Below are 19,908 nucleotides of genomic sequence, written 5' to 3'. Positions count from 1 at the left end.
TAGCCCAGGTGGCTGGCGACGAGGGCTTGGGTGATGGTACTTCTGGTGTTAGTGAGGAGCCATTTGAATATTTTCAGCATGGCAAGATATGGAAGCATATAGATGAAACAGAATTTACCTGTGTTCTCATTAGGAGCTTGCTGTTGAGTATGAGGCCTAGGTTTTTTATGCATTTTGTGGGTGTGGGGCCGAGTTGGGTTGCCTACCAGGAGTGGTTCCAGGGGAAGGTGGTGTTTCCAAAGATCAGTACCTCAGTGTTGTCGTTGTTAAGCAAGAGGCACCTGCTCTCCATCCAACTGGCGACATTGGTCATGTATCTGTGTAAGATGGTTTTGATGTTGGAGGGGTCTGAGGAGATGCACACGATGAGCTTGAGCGTCATCTTTGTAGAATATGATGTTCATGTTGTATGATTTGACCAGGTCAGCTAGCAGGGCCATATAGCTGTTTTAGACCATTGTGCTTAATGATGATCCTTCGGAACCATTGCCCAGGTTACATAGCCTTCAATAGTTCATGATGAATGAATGAGATGCACATTTTATTTGGTAAATGAAGTGAGACTATGAGAAACCAATTCCCTTTTATTACATGGTCACTTTACCTGGTGATGCATATGTAGGTATGTAAGTGTGAGTGTCTGACAGTACCTAGAAGAGGGGGGTGTCTGAGGTTGTACCTTTAGGGACACACCCACACAGCAGATGGCTGTAAATCTGGCAGGAGCGGTAAACCTAAACCTTAGGATAATTCATGAAACATTGCAACATCGTGAGGCCCTGGGAAACCTGTTCCAAGAATTACCTTTACCAGGAGTACTTGTAATGCTAGGGGACAGAATTACTTGAGGATTGTAAGTGCTATGCAGAGGGGGCACTTATGACTGTAGTGTTCCAGTTGATCTCATAATTCTGGTGGGGCTAGTAATTACAGTTACATGTCTCAATGGATTTAAAAATACACTCATAATAAGGGATGAACATTTTTGGGATCAGGAAACATTTTACTATCCAAATTGTATTGGTAATTGTACACCTGACGCATTTTAGGAAAGAAAACCATTAGATACTTTCCTATAGAACCATGCAAAGAGGATGTGTTTGTCAAGGGAATCCTTTTTATGCCATAGTTATCCCATTCTATAAATGTGGAACAATTCTGCTGTGTTAAGTTTCCTGTCAATATTGTGTTGTACTTGGAAACAGTAAAAATGCAAAAGCAGCCACAGGCTAAAAACATCAATTCAGCCTAGGATCACTGACTCTGAAGGTAACATTGAAATTGAAGCTGAAAAAAGTTGCATATGTAAAGATAGTTCCCTCTGTTTGAAGATCATTTAAAAGTAAAATTTCTAGCTATAAAACACAGGTGCGAGTAACACAGAATTAAAGTAGGAGCAAGCTACACCAGAGAAATGGCTTCTAATATAAACCTGAATGAACTCCATGAAAGGTTTTATGATCCACACAAGATGAAGGAGAGTTATTTGGTACAAGAATCAGCCTTTTTTGAAGATACTATTCTTAAGATGTTTTCTAATTTCATCAACATCTACTCAAAAGGTATGTACTACTGATGTCCCTGCTCATCCACAGACAGAAGCATTTGTGTAATTCTGTTGGCAGCAGATAAACTCAGTAGTGTTAATATTGTTTGGCATAGATTCTATGGGGCTCATTATGATGGGGGTTGGGCATCAGTCCATCAGTCATCATAGCAGTGCTGGGACCGCAAGACGTGCTGCGGTCCCACCATACTAGTGGGTGCATCCTGGCCTTTTAACATTGCGGACGGTGCTTCTGGCTGCAGCACTGTTTGCAATGCCAAAATGCCACAATGCATTTCCATGCACATGAGGTGCCTGCCACCTGGTGCATGGGCATGTAGGGGGGTACAATGGGTACCCCCAGTGCACCTAAACCTTCCCCCCACACTGAGGGGCCCCACAACGGGCCTCCAAACTCAATCCCCATCATGGAAAGGCCTCTTCCAGGGCACATCTTAATATGGGGGACAGTGCCTGCTAGGCACCGCCACCACATTAGTGGCACTTTTCTGTCCGCCAGGCAATCAATGCGATTGCCTCCGGTAGAAAAGTGGTGGACATACTTTGCATCCACCATGATACCATCCACCATCCTAATTTGGTGGTGGGTAAAATACTCAGTGATGGTGGAAGGACCGCAACTGCCAGGCCACTGGTGGTGGTCCTCCAGTCACCATAATGAGCCCCTATGTCCCAAAGACTTGCTGGTTATGCTTGTTATGGATTATCATGCATCTGTTATGAATGAAATTTTAAGAAAAACCCTACATTATTATTAAGAGTTTATATATTTCAATAACCTGTGTTGCATCCACCACAAAGGAACAGTAAATGCTGCCCCCATCATGCTTTTTCTTTCCTCCTCTCTTCTGTCTTTATTAATCTGTGATCATAATACTGAAATATGGCACGTGTCTGTATAATGTCTACTCACCTGATATTAAGAAATGTTCAGCTATATTGTGCACAGATATGCAAGAGGATTGTGTTATAACCTGCCGAAATATTAATGTTTCGCCTATGTTACCTGGCTCCTAGCTACTAATTCAAAGTCAAAAAAGTCAAAAAAGCTTTATTTCGATAAAATTCCATTATCATAAAAGCAAGTTTTTGTTAAAAAAAATTTGTAGTTAATAATAAATTTGGCAGCACATTTCCAGTTAATAGCAAAAAAGTATGACATTTTACAAGAATTAATATTGTTAAAAAGAGATTAAACAGAGTATTTAAGCTTTCTGGCTCGAATAGCCCAAGCCCAAGATAAAAATTTTGCTAGGGCACAGGCTACTAATTCAGTGTGCGTGTTCTGTGTGGAATGTTGGTGTGATGGCGATGATTGGAATGTGTGGGTGCTTGTGTGCTGAGGTGTGTCAGCTGAAGATGGGCTGGCCAGGAGGCAGGCTGTTTCTGGTAGGGCTGCTTTACTTGGATGCTAACCTGTAACTTGTACTTAATGAAGAATCTACAAAGATACTCCTCGGCTACTTGTTGTTGTTTGTTATGATGTTAAGCCCTATTTTGGAAAGTATGGTCGGGTGTTTCTCAGCCTTGTCTACTGTATTTTCACATGTCTTTAACTCTCTCAGCTTCTCACTTAGTGCTTTTGAGTTTTTCCTTGTGAGGTGGCTAATTTCTTTAGACGTGTTTTACAAATATTATTTCTACATTTTAATTGTTTGCATAATGGGGGAGGATGGATGATATTTCTTGTGTATCTCTTTATTAATCCTCTCTGTTTCTTGATTGTTCACTTCCTCTTGGTATGTTGTATTTTACCTTGCATCGCTGGGTTCAGAACTATTTTCTTCATGTGTATATTTATTTGAACAGTTGTTCCCACTTAGTAATTTAGATTTTAGTTTCAGATTAAGAAGGAAAGGATATGTTATAGCCTGCCTAAGTATTAATGTTACTCCTTTGTTACCTGGCTCCTAGCTACTAATTCAGTGTGAGTGTTCTGTGTGGAATGTTGGTGTGATGGAGATGATTGGAATGGTTGGGTGCATGTGGTGACGTGTTACAGTTGAATATGGGCTAAGCAGCAGGCAGGCTGCTCCTGGTGGGGTTGTTTTAACCCCTTTCATGAGGCACAGTGGAGCTGTGCTGATGACGAGCTGAGCTTGTCATGAAACATGTAGTAAATGAAGGGTCAGCACAGTGGGGGAAAATGCACAGCAGCGATGTGGTTAAATGGATGCTAACCTGTAACTTGGACTTAATAAAGAATCTACAAAGATACTCCTTGGCTACTTGTTATACATCACAACAGATTGTTTAAGGGTGCATTTTCTGATGACTGAAAGACTTAAAATGCATGTTTTCAATATTGTTTTTGAGTGTCATATATCAGCTAATTCTTCCCCCAAAATGATTGTCCTGAGTAGTATATGCAGTTGTTAATTATCTTATACAGTAGTTACTATACTAGGATCAGTTGAAAGTTACAGCAGTTTAATAGATTAATTTGCATAGGTAAGGAAAATCCTTAGAAAAGCATTACAAAAACAAATCATAATAGATAGAAGCTCAAAATAAATTCTTACATGTCACAGCCCTGAAGTACAAATTTTAAAACTCATGAGTCAAGTAGGTAGGTTATGATTATACTAAATTTATATATTTATTACAACAATGCCGAGAAGTTTCTTTACACGAGCAATATACGTCACTGGGAATCTTCCCCTTTGCTGATGAAATTGGACAGCCTAAAGTGAGCTACTTATTGTCTTCATTGAGAAGCAGGCAGCCATGTCTTGTGGTGTCAATATAGAGAAATGAGGATGAGTGGATTTCAGGCTATAGACATGGTGATAGTAAGTGACCTGGCACTGGTGCGAGTACTGTGTGAACTCGATGCAAGTGTCAACTTGTTTTCTAATCCCAACTACTGAGAAGCACCATCTTACCTGTAGTCCTAGATGCAACTCTCTCTTTATCCCAGAGTCTATAAGTAGGGTGTCCACCTGACTGGTAGTGTAGCTGTACCACAAGTAACTGAACAGCATGAGCTGCTGCCAGTAAATAATAAATACCAAAAATAATGTGGCTGATATTTTTATAACTGTCCATTATACTTAACCCCATATAGTATTTCTGTCCCTGTTTGGTATCAAAGTTGGCAGCATTTTAAAACTAGTTGCATTCAGAGGGACTGAATCACAAACTGGACTTTGTAGTACAAAGTGTACGTTTTGTCAATTCTTAAATGCACAGAATTCTGTGACTCGATTGAGAAGTTTCCGTACATGCAAGTAAAGATTTGAGTTGTAAATGTGGGAGGGTCAAAGGGGAGTGGGTGGGGAAGAGGGAGACTCACTTCTAAATATATTGGTATTTGTGAGATGTAAAAGGGAGGATCAGAAGAGTAAAGCAATTGCGTTACACTGTGGGTGGAGTCATGTAGCTAACACGTTTGTAGTAAGTTTACAGTCAGAGTGAAAGTATTTGTGGAGGGGTTGGGTCTGTTTGTCTGAAAGAAACAAGCAAGGTGTAAAACAGTTATAGGGGAAGCTTGTGAATTTTAGGTACAGGGGGAAAGAGAGAGAAGCAACACAGTTGCATAAAATGAAAGGTGAAAAAACAAGTGAAGGAGGGTGAATTAAAAGAAAAGAAAAGGAAAGGAAAAAAAAGGAAAGGGAAGGGAAGGAAAAAAAGGGAAGGAAAGGAAAGGAATGGAAAGGAAAGGAAAGGAATGGAAAGGAAAGGAAAGGAAAGGAAAGGAAAGGAAAGGAAAGGAAAGGAAAGGAAAGGAAAGGAAAGGGCCATAAATGATGGAACTATTACTATGAGATAGGCTAGAGAGTGAAAGGAAAACAGGATATATATCCTAGAGGGAAATAATGTTGTCTTCCTATCTTTTTATGACCGGTCTGTGGATGCATATGTTGCAAGAATGATTAAGAAAAAAAGGCAACTTCATCTACTAAAGACCGAAGCCACAAAGTATGCAAGGAAATGACACCCTTTATACTTTCCCACCACCCAGACACTTCATACCAAATGAGAGGCTATGGGGCCTTGACCATAAGGTAGAAATTGTGAGGTATGATGGTCGTATCACAGCTGAAGATGAGATATGGTAGACTCATGTGTCCTGAGTAGACCACAATATGTAACATATTAATATTAATGATGAGTAAAATGGACATGTCCATTTATTCTCACTAGCTGATAAAGAAATTACATCATTGATTTCTACTCAATCAAGTATGAATGTTTTTATTTACCAGGTGATGTCAAAGGAGACTCCCTGATTGGACTTTCCTTTGGCCCTTACGTTTACTACACTCTCCCAGCCTGTGAGTATTTCAATGAGATCACATTTGCCTGCGCAGATGATAAATCAATCCAGAAAATACAGAAATGGCTGAAAAATGAACCTGATTCCTTGGACTGGAGTCATATAATTAAGAAGATTTGTGAGCTTCAGGGCAGTGGGTAAGGATCCAACTTTCCCTTAAACCCTTTCTACTTGCTTTTACTCATCAGACGCTCATCGTATAACCAATAGAAAGAATGTGAGGATGATAAAGTGAAGTAAACTTGCCAATGGAGAGTTGAAGAATAAGTAAGTGCTAATGTCACAGCGCAGATAGAGGTTTGAAAGAAGTACAATATTCTATGCACTGTACCTGGTCAGTTACTCACAATTCTAAGTTCTGAGAGTTCCTGCCAGGACTTGGAATCTGGATGTTTCGAGATGGAATAAAGCAACTTAAGGATGCCTGACCTGTGGTCTATTCAATGCTGACAAATTGCCAACAGTGTCTTCAGATGTCTCCAGATGTTCTTAATGATGCTCTCCATGTTGTCAATTGACCAACTGGACATTGTGTGTGAGCAAATCAACAAGATTTCTATCTGCTATTTTCAATTTCAAGTCTGTCAGATCCAGCTGGTCATTCAGTCAGTCTTAACGTGTTGTTATTGTGCTGGTTAATGTAATCACACTGGAACGCAAATCCATGCGTTGCACGATCTGACTGCTGCTGCCATCAGGCAAAATGGAGCATAATACACAGGCCAAGTGAAGAATAAAAGGCTACTTTATTGGGACAGGTTTCAGCTGAACTTCACTAATGAAATGATTTAATCTAGTTCCTCTCACCCTTGAAAACTCCCCTCCAATGTATACATACTGCCAACCAAAAATATAAGCATGCAACCGGGTCCCCCTTTCATTCCTTTCACCGTCCTTTCACACCTAACCATAGGCCCCTCTGCTGGCATCATTCTTCTCGGGATTCCCTGGCAAGGCCCCAACCTTTCCAGAGAGAAGTGTGAGCCCCCGCTTGACTGCCACGAAGGAAAACTCTGCCCATGTTTTTCTCCTGCCCTCCACGCCCCACACTTTCAAATTCTTTGTGGCTTTGGATATCACTTAAACAGCCATTACCTTCATTTCTTTCTAAAATAGGCGGCGTGCCTGAAACCTGATCGCCAACCTTCCCTCACTGTTTTATTGTCAGCTTTTATGCCTGTTGGCAGCGTATCCCTAGTAAAGAAAATTAATTACCTAAATAGGATAAATGGACTCCATTGTGGCAGAACAAGCCAAAAATACATTGTCTGATATCTCCATGCTCCACGACACCTATACCTTTATTTTCACAAAGATAATGAATCTCCCTATTAACCTTACACCTGGCTTTCTCAATTGCATTATACTTCAAGCTCTTAAAAACAACTATACCATGCACAATTTCATCATCAAATCTGTAAAACTACTTAAACATATTGTCAAACCAACAACAGTAACCTGAGTGTCATATGTTCTCTTTGCCTACACCTTCTTCTCTGCTCCTTAGCCTAGCCCTGAAAAATCCTGCTTCATAATTTTACTGGAGTGAGTTTATAACCCCAAAAGAATTTACCTTAAAAGGAATACCTGAAAATGTCCCCCTATTGTAGCTGCTGACATCCCCTTCTCAATGTAAGGAATAGTGACATGGATAACATCCTCTCTTCAACACTCTTGTCATCTAAACTTCTTTTTACTGAGCAACATCATAGAAAATCATTCTAAGCTTGTCTGTAATCTGACATGGTATTCTATACAAGTGAATCTTTTACCAGGACTTGAATCCTTAGTCTCTGAACTCCCAAATGTCTGCTGGTACCATGGTCTTCTTTGCATCCACTCCAGGTACCAAACCATGAAATCTCTACCAGGGTAAGAGGTATGGCGCCATGGCTAGGGCGACTGACTCCGGAATCTGGAGATCACGGTTCGATCCCCAGCACTGGTGGCAGATTAGCCCAGCACCATGTGACTCTGGGCAATAGCTTGCTTAATCTTCCCGACGGCCCCCAGCGCCTAGAGACCCTTACGGGTGATTGTGCGCTTTACAAATGTGGATTATTACCACTGTGAACGAGACAGTGCGTCTGTGATATTGCTATTCACATCTGGCAAGTGTTTAAATTTAAATATAAAGTTGTTTATGAGGCTATGAAGAATAAAACATTGCAACAGCGTGTAATGTTTTATTGTCTCTTGCCTTCTGACCAATCACAAATGCTATGACTGCTTTATTCTCCACATTAAAAGTCGCGTTTTGTTAAGGGTTTGTCCTACAAATCAAGGGCCTCCAATAGGAGGAAAAGTATCACATTTCTATGCTCCTGTCCGTCCACTTCCAAGGCTACCTCTCAGAGCACCAACGTCCTTCCCAGAAAAAGCCTACCCATCCGCACCCACCGCATCTGAAAACATCTGGACAAAACAAGTTAAATTCACATCCAGAGATCACTTTGTCACACCATTGAAATTCTACAGAAAGAACAACTAAACTTCAAGATCTGCTCTCACTGCAGTGGAAACCCTGATCTTGTATAAGTTAGTGTAAAACCTGATGTCAAAAAGCCTAATTTCTATGAAAAGGAACTGCCTGCTATTACCACTCTGCAAGCTAAGTTCAAATGCCCCACCAAGCTTTGCACCTGTTGTAATGCCAACTTTGTGGCAGCTAACGCTTCCTCTAGCAACAACATCATCTCCTATACCTTAGCCTTCATCAATATGGCTTGCATATCCAGCACAGTTATACGTAAATTATTCCTATGAATTTAGTAGGACTGTGTATTCGGTCAAGAAAACTTCACAACATAGAGACTGTGTCTCTTCATATCATCAGTAAATGTTGTTTTTTGCTGTTATCTCACAGTACCGCTTCTAAAACCCTAAACTTTCAGAGTTGTAGATGATGTTGGTAACTTTGAACATAACCATTCCAGTTCCCAAAAAATTTGTGAAAACAGATCTAACCCTTTTGTTTGTTACGTTTGCATGCCCAAGGTGTCACAAAGAAGAGTTACAAAACATTTTTTAATTTTTTTATTGAAAAGATCTAACCCTTGTAAATATAACATGAGCTGTAATTATTAAGAGGATGAAATAAATCAGTTTTATTAACACTATCAAAACGGTGAAAAACTCAAACAATTAAACCATGTCAATTTCTCCTAATGTTACTCCTATCAATCACTAATTCCTCTGAGCTAGTGAGAGCATGTCAGGAGTACCCTTCTTCCAGATCTTTTGGAATTATCCAACCCCATATCTTGGTATATTGTTTCAGGAAGCCGGCATGCACAAGTCTCTTGTACGGCTATCTCAGTCACAGCTCACAGAACCTTCAATGATAAATCTAGCATGAAGTGCAAATATCCAAATTCAGTACAGACACTGTTTAAATAATAAAACACCAGCCTTATTGTTCTTTTACAGAGGTGGGGCATAAAGTCATTTGTTATTCTGGAGAGAAAAAGTCATCTCCTATGAGCACAAAAATAAAACAAGGGCATTGCTTTCTAATATGTGTGACTTGGGAATTAATTGTGCAGTCTACAGGGCAACAATGTCCAACAAAGAATAAATGCGTGTGTGGCAGTTCCTCGTATTTGGGGAAAACATGTGCAAAGCACTATCAGAAAAGATACTGAAGGAAAGGAAAGCTAAAATAGAGACTAAATGTAATCTCCACACCAGCTCAAAGCCAAGAAAAACTAAGGATGTACTCGGAACCTCTGTTTTCTCTGGGGCTAATGGAACCCCTAAATAATCTGCCACCACTTGAAATTGCTAAAATGATCTTCCACACTCTCCTCTGCCTCTTGCTCTTTTGAACATAAAATCATTCAAATAATGTGCCAACTTTTCATGCCCTGAATACACTGTAAAACACAGAGTTTATAAATTATTGTGCAGTCTATTGGTAGTATCTTATCTACATGTATCGCTCCATCAAACTGTATACCCAATAAGAACAAAATCATAGAATATACTAGCAAGTGTCTGAAGGCTGAGTTTATATCACATTTCGGCAATTCTGTGTCTACTCTACACTGTCTGATCATTTCTATTGTCACATCTACTGATGCAGACTGAACAACTTTGTCTTCTTTAGCAAAAAAATCCCGAAGTGATGCACCGTCAGGCCATGAACAATGATGGATCATTCTGAATTCACCTGCCAACTTTTTAGGAACCTTCACGAAAGGAGATATCAGTAGGTCAATGATCAAAGGGACCTGCCATGCTATCCTCTGCAACATCTTTGACCAGCTTAGCTCTCACCTCCTGTGGCATATCTTTAGCAGATCGCAGAATATCCCCATATCTTCTTTGTCTAATTCCTTGTTGTCTTGGCCTGAAACCTTTCCAGAAAACCCCATTCAAGCAAGCTAGCCCTCTCTCAGTCAGAGTAAAAAGTTAGCCACAACACCAGTGTCTCCACCTTAATTTGTGTAAATGCTCTTATTACCAGATAGGTAATACCCTCCTCCCCCCTAATTTGCCTTAGGTGTGTTGGTCCTGCCTGCTCCCTGAAACATTGCAGCACCTCATGTTCCCCCTAACTATGCATATTTATGTTTATACTTGCAAGGGTTCTGGGCACAAAATCCTCTGTTATATCCTCAACAGGTTCCATAATTAATCCCTTGTCCTTTTCCCCAGCCTCCAACCCCCCAAGGGTGGGATGCCCAAGAAAAGGGATGAAATTGAACTGCCAAACAACTTGCTGTATTCAGTGCCGGTGATAGTCTTGTTGGATACCTCAAGTCACAACTCATTATCTACTTCACCTCATGGTTTATCTGATTTTACCCTAAACTCGCTCTAAACTCATCATCATAATAAAGCCTAGCCAAATGCCAAAAATCTATTTGGGGTTTTCATATAGATTTGAAAATACACACAGTACACTCTGGATTTTTTTTACAATAGACACTTTCATAGATAAGAAAGGCTGATGTACAACAGTCAATGTTAGTAGGCACCATAGGGCACCAAGCCAATTTCTAAGCTTCTTTTTTAGACCGCTCTTTTGATTGCAACTCCTGCCCTTGAGGCCTGGATACTCCCATGGAGGGTAGTCTATTTAAGCCTGCCATTTTCTAATTAACCTCCAATTCCTTCTTCTGTCTATCACAGCCCTTGCAACCTGTTCTCTGTCCTCCTTGTCCCTATCAGTGCATGCCTTTCTGTCATCCCCTCTTTCTCAAAGCTCACTTACTTTTCATTCTAGTTTATTCCCAGTGCCAATGTCTTTGTCCTCAAAAACAGGGCCAACACGTTTTCAACCACCAGTGTATGTGACTTCCTATCCAAAGTGCCCCAACCGGTCCTCACCTGTTTGTAAATGTTGACACTCCCCACCTCAAATCACAAATGCCTTTCTCAACCTGGGACCTTTTTCTTCTAATTCTACTTCTGCACTATGCTTTTGGGGATCTGCCATCTGTAATAACTTTTTTTTCTGAAGCATTAGTCATCCTCCCAATCAACCCTTCTTATACCATTTAGATTTCCATGCCATGCTTGCACCTTCCTCTAGATTGTCTACCTCAGCATTATAATCCAATTCAACTTTCTTCTCATTGTCCCATACACTACTTTCACCACTCACCCCAGACATTCACTATGTCCAATACCACCATAAATGTCTTTTCTATTACTATGTCAGTATGTTGTTGTGCCTCTTCTTCTTGCTACTGTCAGGATGGTTGTACTGTCACTCTCCTTCTTTTCAGACCAGCACCCACAGGTAACTCCAACCTGGCTGAAGGCTGTTCAATTTGCTTGGCCCCAAGCACCAGAGTTTTCCCAATACTGTCTGAAGTACCACCTGACCTATCAACATGAATCTACATCCATTGTCTTCCCGGCACCTAAGGCCAACTATACACTTGTTGGGTCAAACTAGCAGAGGGTAACAAATCCCCATATTACCATGGAAACCTTGTAGCTTTAGATAAGGTTATACTCTCCTTCATCAGACCTTCATCAGACAAAACCCTAAAACAAAAGGTCAATTTTTCTGCTTTCCTTGCAGCTCCCCAGACTCTTTATTTTGGGGGCTAAATCTGCCTTCTTCTTTAATGTTGTCTCTCCTGAATTAACATCTGCATTTTCCACATTAATAATAGTAGTGTGTAGCGCCACAGGGTGCTTCTCATAGACTGTTGCAGTCTCTTGATCACAAACAAATCACAATGCGCCACCTACTGGCCACAAGGCTTCATCATCTCCTCATATGGTGTGTCTGACTCATCCCTCATGTGAGACAATGGTTTATTACCCCCTGGCAGCACCTCTCAAACTCACTCACCTCCTACCTCGATCAGACAACAGAGGTGTTGTACCACACGACAACTCCCTGGACTCAATTTTCTCATTAAGGCTCACAATTTTGACCTCACTCACTCCACCTGCATGTCAATTTTACTCAAGGCTGCAAGTTTAGTTTTAAGCTTACCCTTTTCCCCTTTGTTGCATGGCGGTGAGCAGACCAACACAACATCAACGCATCTAGAAAACTCGTAAGCTCAACAAGCTCATGTTTGAGCATTAGGACTACAAATCCAACCCTTTCTTTTAAACAAACACCACCACTCATCGTATATATGGGCCATTATGTATTATGTAAATGTGTAGGTCATCTTGGAAAATAAGGGACAAGAATATGTTGTAAAAAATAATGAATACTGCAGAGACAAACATATAGTCCCTGTTGTGGAGAAATCTCTTATAGCAACACTATATACTTTTTAATTGGACCAATAAAGTACTACCACACATATAATACTTTTGAGTCACAAGTTTCAACTAATATCAGGTGTCACAGTATACTACAAATCACATCTAAGATTATCGTTAAAAAAAAAAGAGTTTATTCGAATAAATGCCTCCCTCTGGGTTACAATCTAAAAAACAATTACATTGTCTACAATGGTTAAAAACAAGTATTATTACAAAAAGTTGACGGTGCGTTTCGGTGTATATTAGTCTTTTCCACCTTTATCAGGATGTAAATACTTTCTTTTATAAAAATCTAAAAGTAAAAACAACATTTTAGATGCCTAGTAAAAAACTATGAACCCTATGATTAGTGCATTATATCATACCTCTACATTTACTTGTACATTATATGGCCATCTATAAGGCTGTATTGGTCTCTAAAAACATTCAAAGCAAGTCAACGGATAGTTGATCTATCTGCCACCAGATTTTCTCAACCCTATTTCTATAATGCTGTGGGACTGTGATGTACATATGGGCCAGTTCTACTAGTAATATCTATGATGGCTAATATATTTTGTGAGCCTGTCCGCTTGATATGACAGCTGCATTATATATGATCTTACTGTCTGGTTTAAGCTTTGATTTATTTGTCCACTTGTGGTACAACAAATGACCATATTATATCCTGTATATAAATTTACATAAAAAGACTATACATCAGGCACTTTATCTCTCACACCTTATTTAATCATCATTCCATAATTTGTCATAGCTGTCTGTATGGGGATGAATTTCCATATAAAGACTGTACACAAGGCCCTTTTTCACTCACACCTTCATACAATCGTCATTCACTGCTTTGTCATAGCTATCTGTATGGGGATATTATCTTTAGTTACCTTGTGGTAATCTTAAGGAATATGGCTCTTCAATTCCATAATTCCAGGATAAAACAATATATCCTCCATCTACTATATTGAAACCTTGGAAAAAATAGCTCAAGTCAGATTCCGACATTCTGTACTTACACGGGTATTACGGGTGAATTATGCCTCTACTTGATGATGTCATTACCTTTTTTCTATTGGTTTCTATTATTAAAACTTGCTGCACGTTGGAGCCACCGTTTTTTGTATATTTTCTTGTGGGAGTAGGCTCTCTATTCTTACTTTGATAAGCTTAACACCTTGTCTGCTGATGACGAGTATCTAACTGTTTTGTAGTCCCATCCTCTGCAACCAGACATTCTTTTATCAGTAAGTCCAAGGGGTAGTGGTCACTCTCTGATCTATATTTCACCTCAAGGTCAACCATGTGGTGCCAGATGGACACCGAGACAATTATAAAGTCTAGATTCATTTTACAGTTGTTTCTAGAGAAGGTCGGATTTTTCGAGATGTCCGACAGGAGGCAACCATTACAGGCCCTAAGCCCATGTTCCGCAGTCAAATATACTAATTGTACTGCCAAAGTTGTGCAGTTTACAGACTCTATGTTATCCAACGGAGGAATATTATTTACTTGATCCTCCTCCTCAAAAATCTCACTAAGCCCTTTAACCGGTTCAAAATTGCAATTTAAATCACCAGCTATAATGGTTGCCTCTTTGCCAACTGATCTACCTAAAAAGTAGTCCAACATTAATTAAATAAAATGGTTTCCCTACATCATTAGTCATTTTTAAAGCTAATAGATCTAAAGAACCACTGTCAATGACTTCAACTCGGATCTTTAGTGTAATTTTAACCCAAGTAATTAAGCCACCTGATGGTCTTCCCCTTGTGGAAGGTGCTGCTCCAGTCCCATACGTTTTAAAGCCCACCCTATGTGGTATGTCTACTGCCCACTTTTCTTGTAATAGGCAAAAATCACTAGAGTCAATAAACTCTGCCCAGTCGGGGTCCCTCAGATTTTTGGTTACTCCAGCTATATTCCAGGATATCAGTCTCATAGTTGCTTCACTGCTAATATTTGATGGTACTAGTTCTAAGTTTGATCGCCTTGGATTTGGGAGGGTCACTCCCGTTTTATGCATTATCTGTGAATTCTGTAGATCATGTGGCATAGTGAGTGTCCCTTTTTTTCAATAATATAGGGGTCCTTTTTCCCACCCTGCTCATTTCCTTCAGCATTCACCACCTTGGCCTCATCTGTCAGACAGTCCCTGAGATCGTACACAGGGATAGGGCTACTAGTGCGAGACGAGGGTATACACCCATTACAACGCATCTTTTACAACTACCTACTATTACAACGCATCTTTTACAACGCATACCATTACAACGCATTGCGCTGGGGGGCGCTCTAGGATAGGGAATAAGTATAATTTACTATCCAACACCTTCCCTAGTGTCCACGGGGACTGGAGTTAGAATAGTAAATTATACTTACCACTATCCAGCACCTCAAAGCGCTATGCGTTGTAATGGTATGCGTTGTAATGGTCGCGTTGTAATAGTAGGTAGTTGTAACGGTATGCGTTGTAACATGGTACATCCGAGACGAGCCATTAATGCTGGTTATGCAACTCGTCACAGGCCTCAGTCAGTCCACTGCCTCCAGACAGCTGAATCTATTTTGTGTTGGGGGACCCATCCATTGTCTTCGATTGCTGTGTCTTTCACCAGTTGTCCCTCCATGGCCTTGATAGTCAACAGTAGTCCATCTCCTTCCCCCATCAATACACCTATGTGGCGGATAGAAGAAGGAGAGTGGTCTAGTGGCAATTCCAAAGGTTCCACTCAAAGACTTCCACGCACAGATATGATTCACAGTACATGGATCTTCGAATGTTACGATAATGCAGTCACCAGCGATGGATTTGTTTGTCGGGCCTATCCATGGTGTCCTACGGACCATTAACATTTTACTCTTTTCATGATAGGTTAATGGTCTATTGAGATTCAACCAGTGTGAAACTTTGTGTTTTAGTGACCAGAAGGTTTCCTCATGGTGATTATTTATTTCAGGAACTCCTGTAAACACTACAACAGAAGGACTAGCATCAGGTGGTAGATTGGTGTATCCTCCATTCACTTTACCCCCTTTTTGATTCCCCTTTAGGTTCTGTTGATCTGGTTTAGTGGTATTAGTACCCTGTCCTAAGATTCCCTGGTCTTTTTGATTGGTGGCTACATGGTTCACGGTAGTTGCTTTTGGGTTATTAACAGTCTTATCCTTTGCCGGGGCTTAGGTTTAGTCACATGTGGTGTTGGTAAAGGCAGTGAACTCTGAGCACCATCTGGAGTGCACTTCGGCATGGGTCCCACTATGCCAAGACTTGTTATTGTTATTATACTTTTTTCCACCACAAGTAACTGAATTTCTATGCACATCAATCTTGTTTCAAGAGGGGTTAAAAGTTTCCTTATAATGTATCCTATGTTCTTCAATAGGATTTAATTCCCACCATCCACATTACTAGTTTCTGCACCTCCCAAGTTTCCCAAGTTAACTATGTCTTGCGAACCCTCCAGTACATCTAAATTTACAACAATTTCAACCTCTTTGCGCCTTATTACTGAATTGTCAGGAACCAAACCAATCCCATTTCCATCATTATTCACCACATTTCTCCAATTATTCACCACATTTCTTGTCGCAAATTCTTTTACAATTTTGGATTTTTTCCTAGCATAATCTGAGGCGTTAGGGCGTTTCCATTTTGGTATTGCGCCCTCCTTCCTCCCTTGGAGCTGCCTCGAGATAGTCTCATCTCCCTGGGCGTCTATTTCAATGGTTGCACCCAAAGTTTCATCCAACACAGCTAGCCCTACAGAACTTGTATTGTCTACAACAGATAGCATGGATATTTCTGAGGTAGTTGGTATTCTGGAGACTAAACCTGGGGTATGATGTATGTCAACAAGCGTGGTAAGGAGAGCAGAGTTATTCACACGTTCTGGAGTTCTAGCCGATGCTATATGACACAGCAACAACTTTTTTGACATTGCAGGATCCTGTGACAATCTTCTTGCTGCTGCTAAATCCAAAGATACTCTCTGTTCCATGAGATGTTTACCCATGTCTATTACAGAATTTGACCTAGTGATAAAATCATCAAGGGTGCCTATAAGCTGTTTCCCCCCTTTAGCAGCCCTAGTTCTGCTTTCTCTGGTGGCCATCTTTTGCTACCCTGTCTATATTTATATTAAGCACACTACAGCAATGCTTATATATAATAGGAACACGTAATATAGTGTGCAAAAAGTAAGAAATAAGAAGTAAAACCAAGGGGTGTTGCCCGGTCTGGTATGGATCGGTCAGGAACGAGCTAGAACCGGCGCTTGCCCTTGTGCGCGTCCCGCGATGCGTTAAGTAACACCTGTTAAGTAGGTAAAGGCAGGGGGGCATGTCCAACCGGGAAGAGGCCGCAGCTGTGTCAGTATCCGGGCTGCTGGTCCTCGCAGTCCTGGTATGCTCCGCACCAATGTCCGCCCAAAGCACTAAGGGTGGGCGTAAAATCCGTTTTGCAGGCGAATTTGCGGATTTTCCGCGATTTTGCAAATCCGCGAATCTCGCGAAATCGCGGTAAAATCCGCAAATCAGCATGGACGAATTTTCAGCCAAGCAACTGTTACAGCAGCAGGTGCAAAAGTTGAACCTAATTTCTTTGTAACCTTTTACAAAAGGGTTACAAACAAATTAACTTCAACTTGGACACCTGCTGCTAATTGCTTCCTGGTGCCTCGTTGCCTACTTGCAACTATTCTCTGACCCTGCTCTGACCCTTGAAGCAGGGTCAGAGAATAGTTACAAGTAGGCAACGAGGCACCTGTCCAAGGAATTAAACCTCATCAGGAAGCACTTACAGATATAAAAAACAGGAAGAAGGGAGAGGATGGCAAATACACCCATTTTGAGTTGTCAGGAGGGGTTAAACTAAATGAGACCTTTACAGCACAATTTTCATATGCATTTTGCTAAAAATAAAAAGCTGTATGTTCTGTAGGGGCAACTCGGGAATCTGGCCCTTCAATCAATCAATCAATCAATCAAGACATTTATAGAGTGCACTACTTACCCGGAGGGTCTCAAGGCGCTTAGGGGAGGGGGGGGTGCTGCTACTGCTAGAACAGCCAGGTCTTGAGCTTCTTCCTGAAGGAGAGGTGGTCTTGGGTCAGGCGCAGGTCGGTCGGGAGGGAGTTCCAGGTCTTGGCGGCCAGGTAGGAGAAGGACCTTCCTCCTGTAGTCGTTCTTCGGATGAGGGGGACGGCGGCGAGGGCGTGGCTGGCTGATTGGAGATGGCGTTTGGGAGCGTAGAAGTTGATGCGGTTGTGGAGGTAGCTCGGGCCTTGATCGTGTAGGGCTTTGTGTGCGTGGGTGAGGAGACGGAAGGTGATTCTTTTGTTGATGGGGAGCCAATGCAGGTCTCTAAGATGTCCGGAGATGTGGCTGTGTCGTGGGATGTCGAGGATGAGTCTGGCTGAGGTGTTCTGGATCCGCTGGAGTCTCTTCTGGAGCTTGGCGGTGGTTCCGGCGTAGAGGGCATTGCCGTAGTCCAGTCGGCTGGTGACGAGGGCCTGGGTGACTGTCTTCTTGGTCTCAGTGGGGATCCAACGGAAGATCTTCCGTAGCATGCGCAGGATGTTGAAGCACGACGAGGAGACGGCGTTGACTTGTCTGGTCATGGAGAGGGAGGAGTCCAGGATGAAGCCCAGGTTGCGTGCGTGGTCCGTCGGTTTGGGTGCAGTGCCCAGGGTGGGGGGCCACCAGGAGTCGTCCCAGGCGGAGGGCGAGGAGCCCAGGATGAGGACTTCCATCTTGTCTGAGTTCAGTTTCAGGCGGCTGGTCGTCATCCATTCGGCTACGTCTTTCATCCCTTCGTGAAGGTTGGCTCTGGCGGCGGCGGGGTCGTTGGTCAGGGAGAGGATCAGCTGGGTGTCGTCTGCATAGGAGATGATGCTGAGGTTGTGTTGGCGTGCGATGGCCGCGAGGGAGCTCATGTAGACGTTGAAGAGGGTGGGGCTCAGCGAGGATCCTTGAGGGATGCCGCAAATGACTTCGGTGGCCTCTGACTTGTACGGTGGTAGACGGACTCTCTGTGTTCTTCCTTCGAGGAAGGAGATGATCCATTCCAGTGCCCTCTCCTGGATTCCGACGTTGCTGAGGCGCTGCACTAGGGTGCGGTGGCAGACAGTGTCGAATGCCGCGGAGAGGTCCAGGAGGATGAGGGCCGCTGTTTCTCCGTTGTCCATCAGGGCTCGGATGTCATCGGTGGCGGCGATAAGGGCGGTCTCGGTGCTGTGGTTGGCTCGGAAGCCAGACTGTGAGGGGTCGAGGGATCCATTCGTCTCGAGGAAGGCGGCCAGCTGCTTGTTGACGGTCTTCTCGATGACTTTGGCTGGAAACGGGAGGAGCGAGATGGGGCGGTAATTCTTGAGTTCGGTGGGGTCCGCAGTTGGTTTCTTTAGTAGAGCGATGAGTTCGGCGTGCTTCCAGCTCTCCGGGAAGGTGGCGGTGTCGAAGGAGGTGTTGATGATGTCCCGCAGGTGGGGTGCGATGACAGCATCGGCCTTGTTGAAGACGTGGTGAGGGCAGGGGTCGGTCGGAGATCCGGAGTGGATGGAGTTCATCATGCGGACGGTGTCTTCGGTGCTGATTGGAGTCCAGGCGCGGAGGGTGGTGGTGGGGGGTGTTGGTGCGGTCGTGGAATGCATTGGTTGCGTGCTGAAGCTGTTGTGTATGTCCGCGATCTTGTTGTGGAAGTAGGAGGCGAGGGAGTTCCAGAGGTCTTGCGATGGGGTGATGTCGTTGTTTCCGGCGTTGGGGTTGGAGAGCTCTTTCACGATGTTGAAGAGTTCCTTGCAGTTGTGTGCGTTGTTGTCCAGCCGGTCCTTGAATGCAGTTTTCTTGGTGGCGCGGATCAGTTGGTGGTGCTTCCGGGTGGCAAGCTTGAAGATGGTCATGTTGTCCGGTGTTGGTTCCCTTCTCCAGACTTTCTCGAGGGCTCTGCAGTTCTTCTTGGAGCTCTTGAGTTCGTCGGTGAACCATGGGGCTTTCTTACTGCCGGGTCTGCTGGGCGGGGTCCTCAGTGTGGCGAGTTGGTCCGCGCAGTTGCTGATCCACTTCGTGAGGTTGTCGGCGGCCTGGCTGGGGTTCGCTGAGCTGGCGGGCTGATGCTGGCTCAGGGAAGCGGTGAGCTGGTCGGCTGTGATCTTGTTCCAGCTTCTTCGAGCAACCTGTTGCTGGTGGTGGTGGATCATCGTTCTTCTGAAGGTGAAGTGGACGCAGCTGTGGTCTGTCCAGTGGAGTCCTGTGGCGTGGCTGAAGGCGATGTCTTTGCTTGATGAGAAGACGGCGTCGAGTGTGTGTCCGGCGAGGTGGGTGGGGGTGG

At 42.8% G+C, this 19,908-nt stretch overlaps 1 protein-coding gene across 1 annotated transcript in view; it reads left to right on the top strand.

Moving 5' to 3' along the window:
• The first annotated feature begins 1,400 nt into the window (after positions 1-1,400).
• LOC147718308 (nicotinamide N-methyltransferase-like) overlaps positions 1,401-19,908 on the top strand; it is a 69,383-nt gene continuing 50,875 nt past the window's right edge. The window contains exons 1-2 of the mRNA XM_086966690.1: positions 1,401-1,562; positions 5,776-5,983. Coding sequence (XP_086822816.1) covers positions 1,415-1,562; positions 5,776-5,983 — 356 coding nt within the window. The 5' untranslated portion in view covers positions 1,401-1,414. The remainder of the gene's footprint in view (positions 1,563-5,775; positions 5,984-19,908) is intronic.

This window comes from Lissotriton vulgaris, chromosome 4_1 (genome assembly GCF_964263255.1).
Source record: "Lissotriton vulgaris chromosome 4_1, aLisVul1.2, whole genome shotgun sequence".
Lineage (NCBI taxonomy): Eukaryota > Metazoa > Chordata > Amphibia > Caudata > Salamandridae > Lissotriton > Lissotriton vulgaris.
The sequence above is the reverse complement of the archived record's forward strand: the minus strand, read 5'-3'. Positions and strand labels throughout refer to the sequence as shown.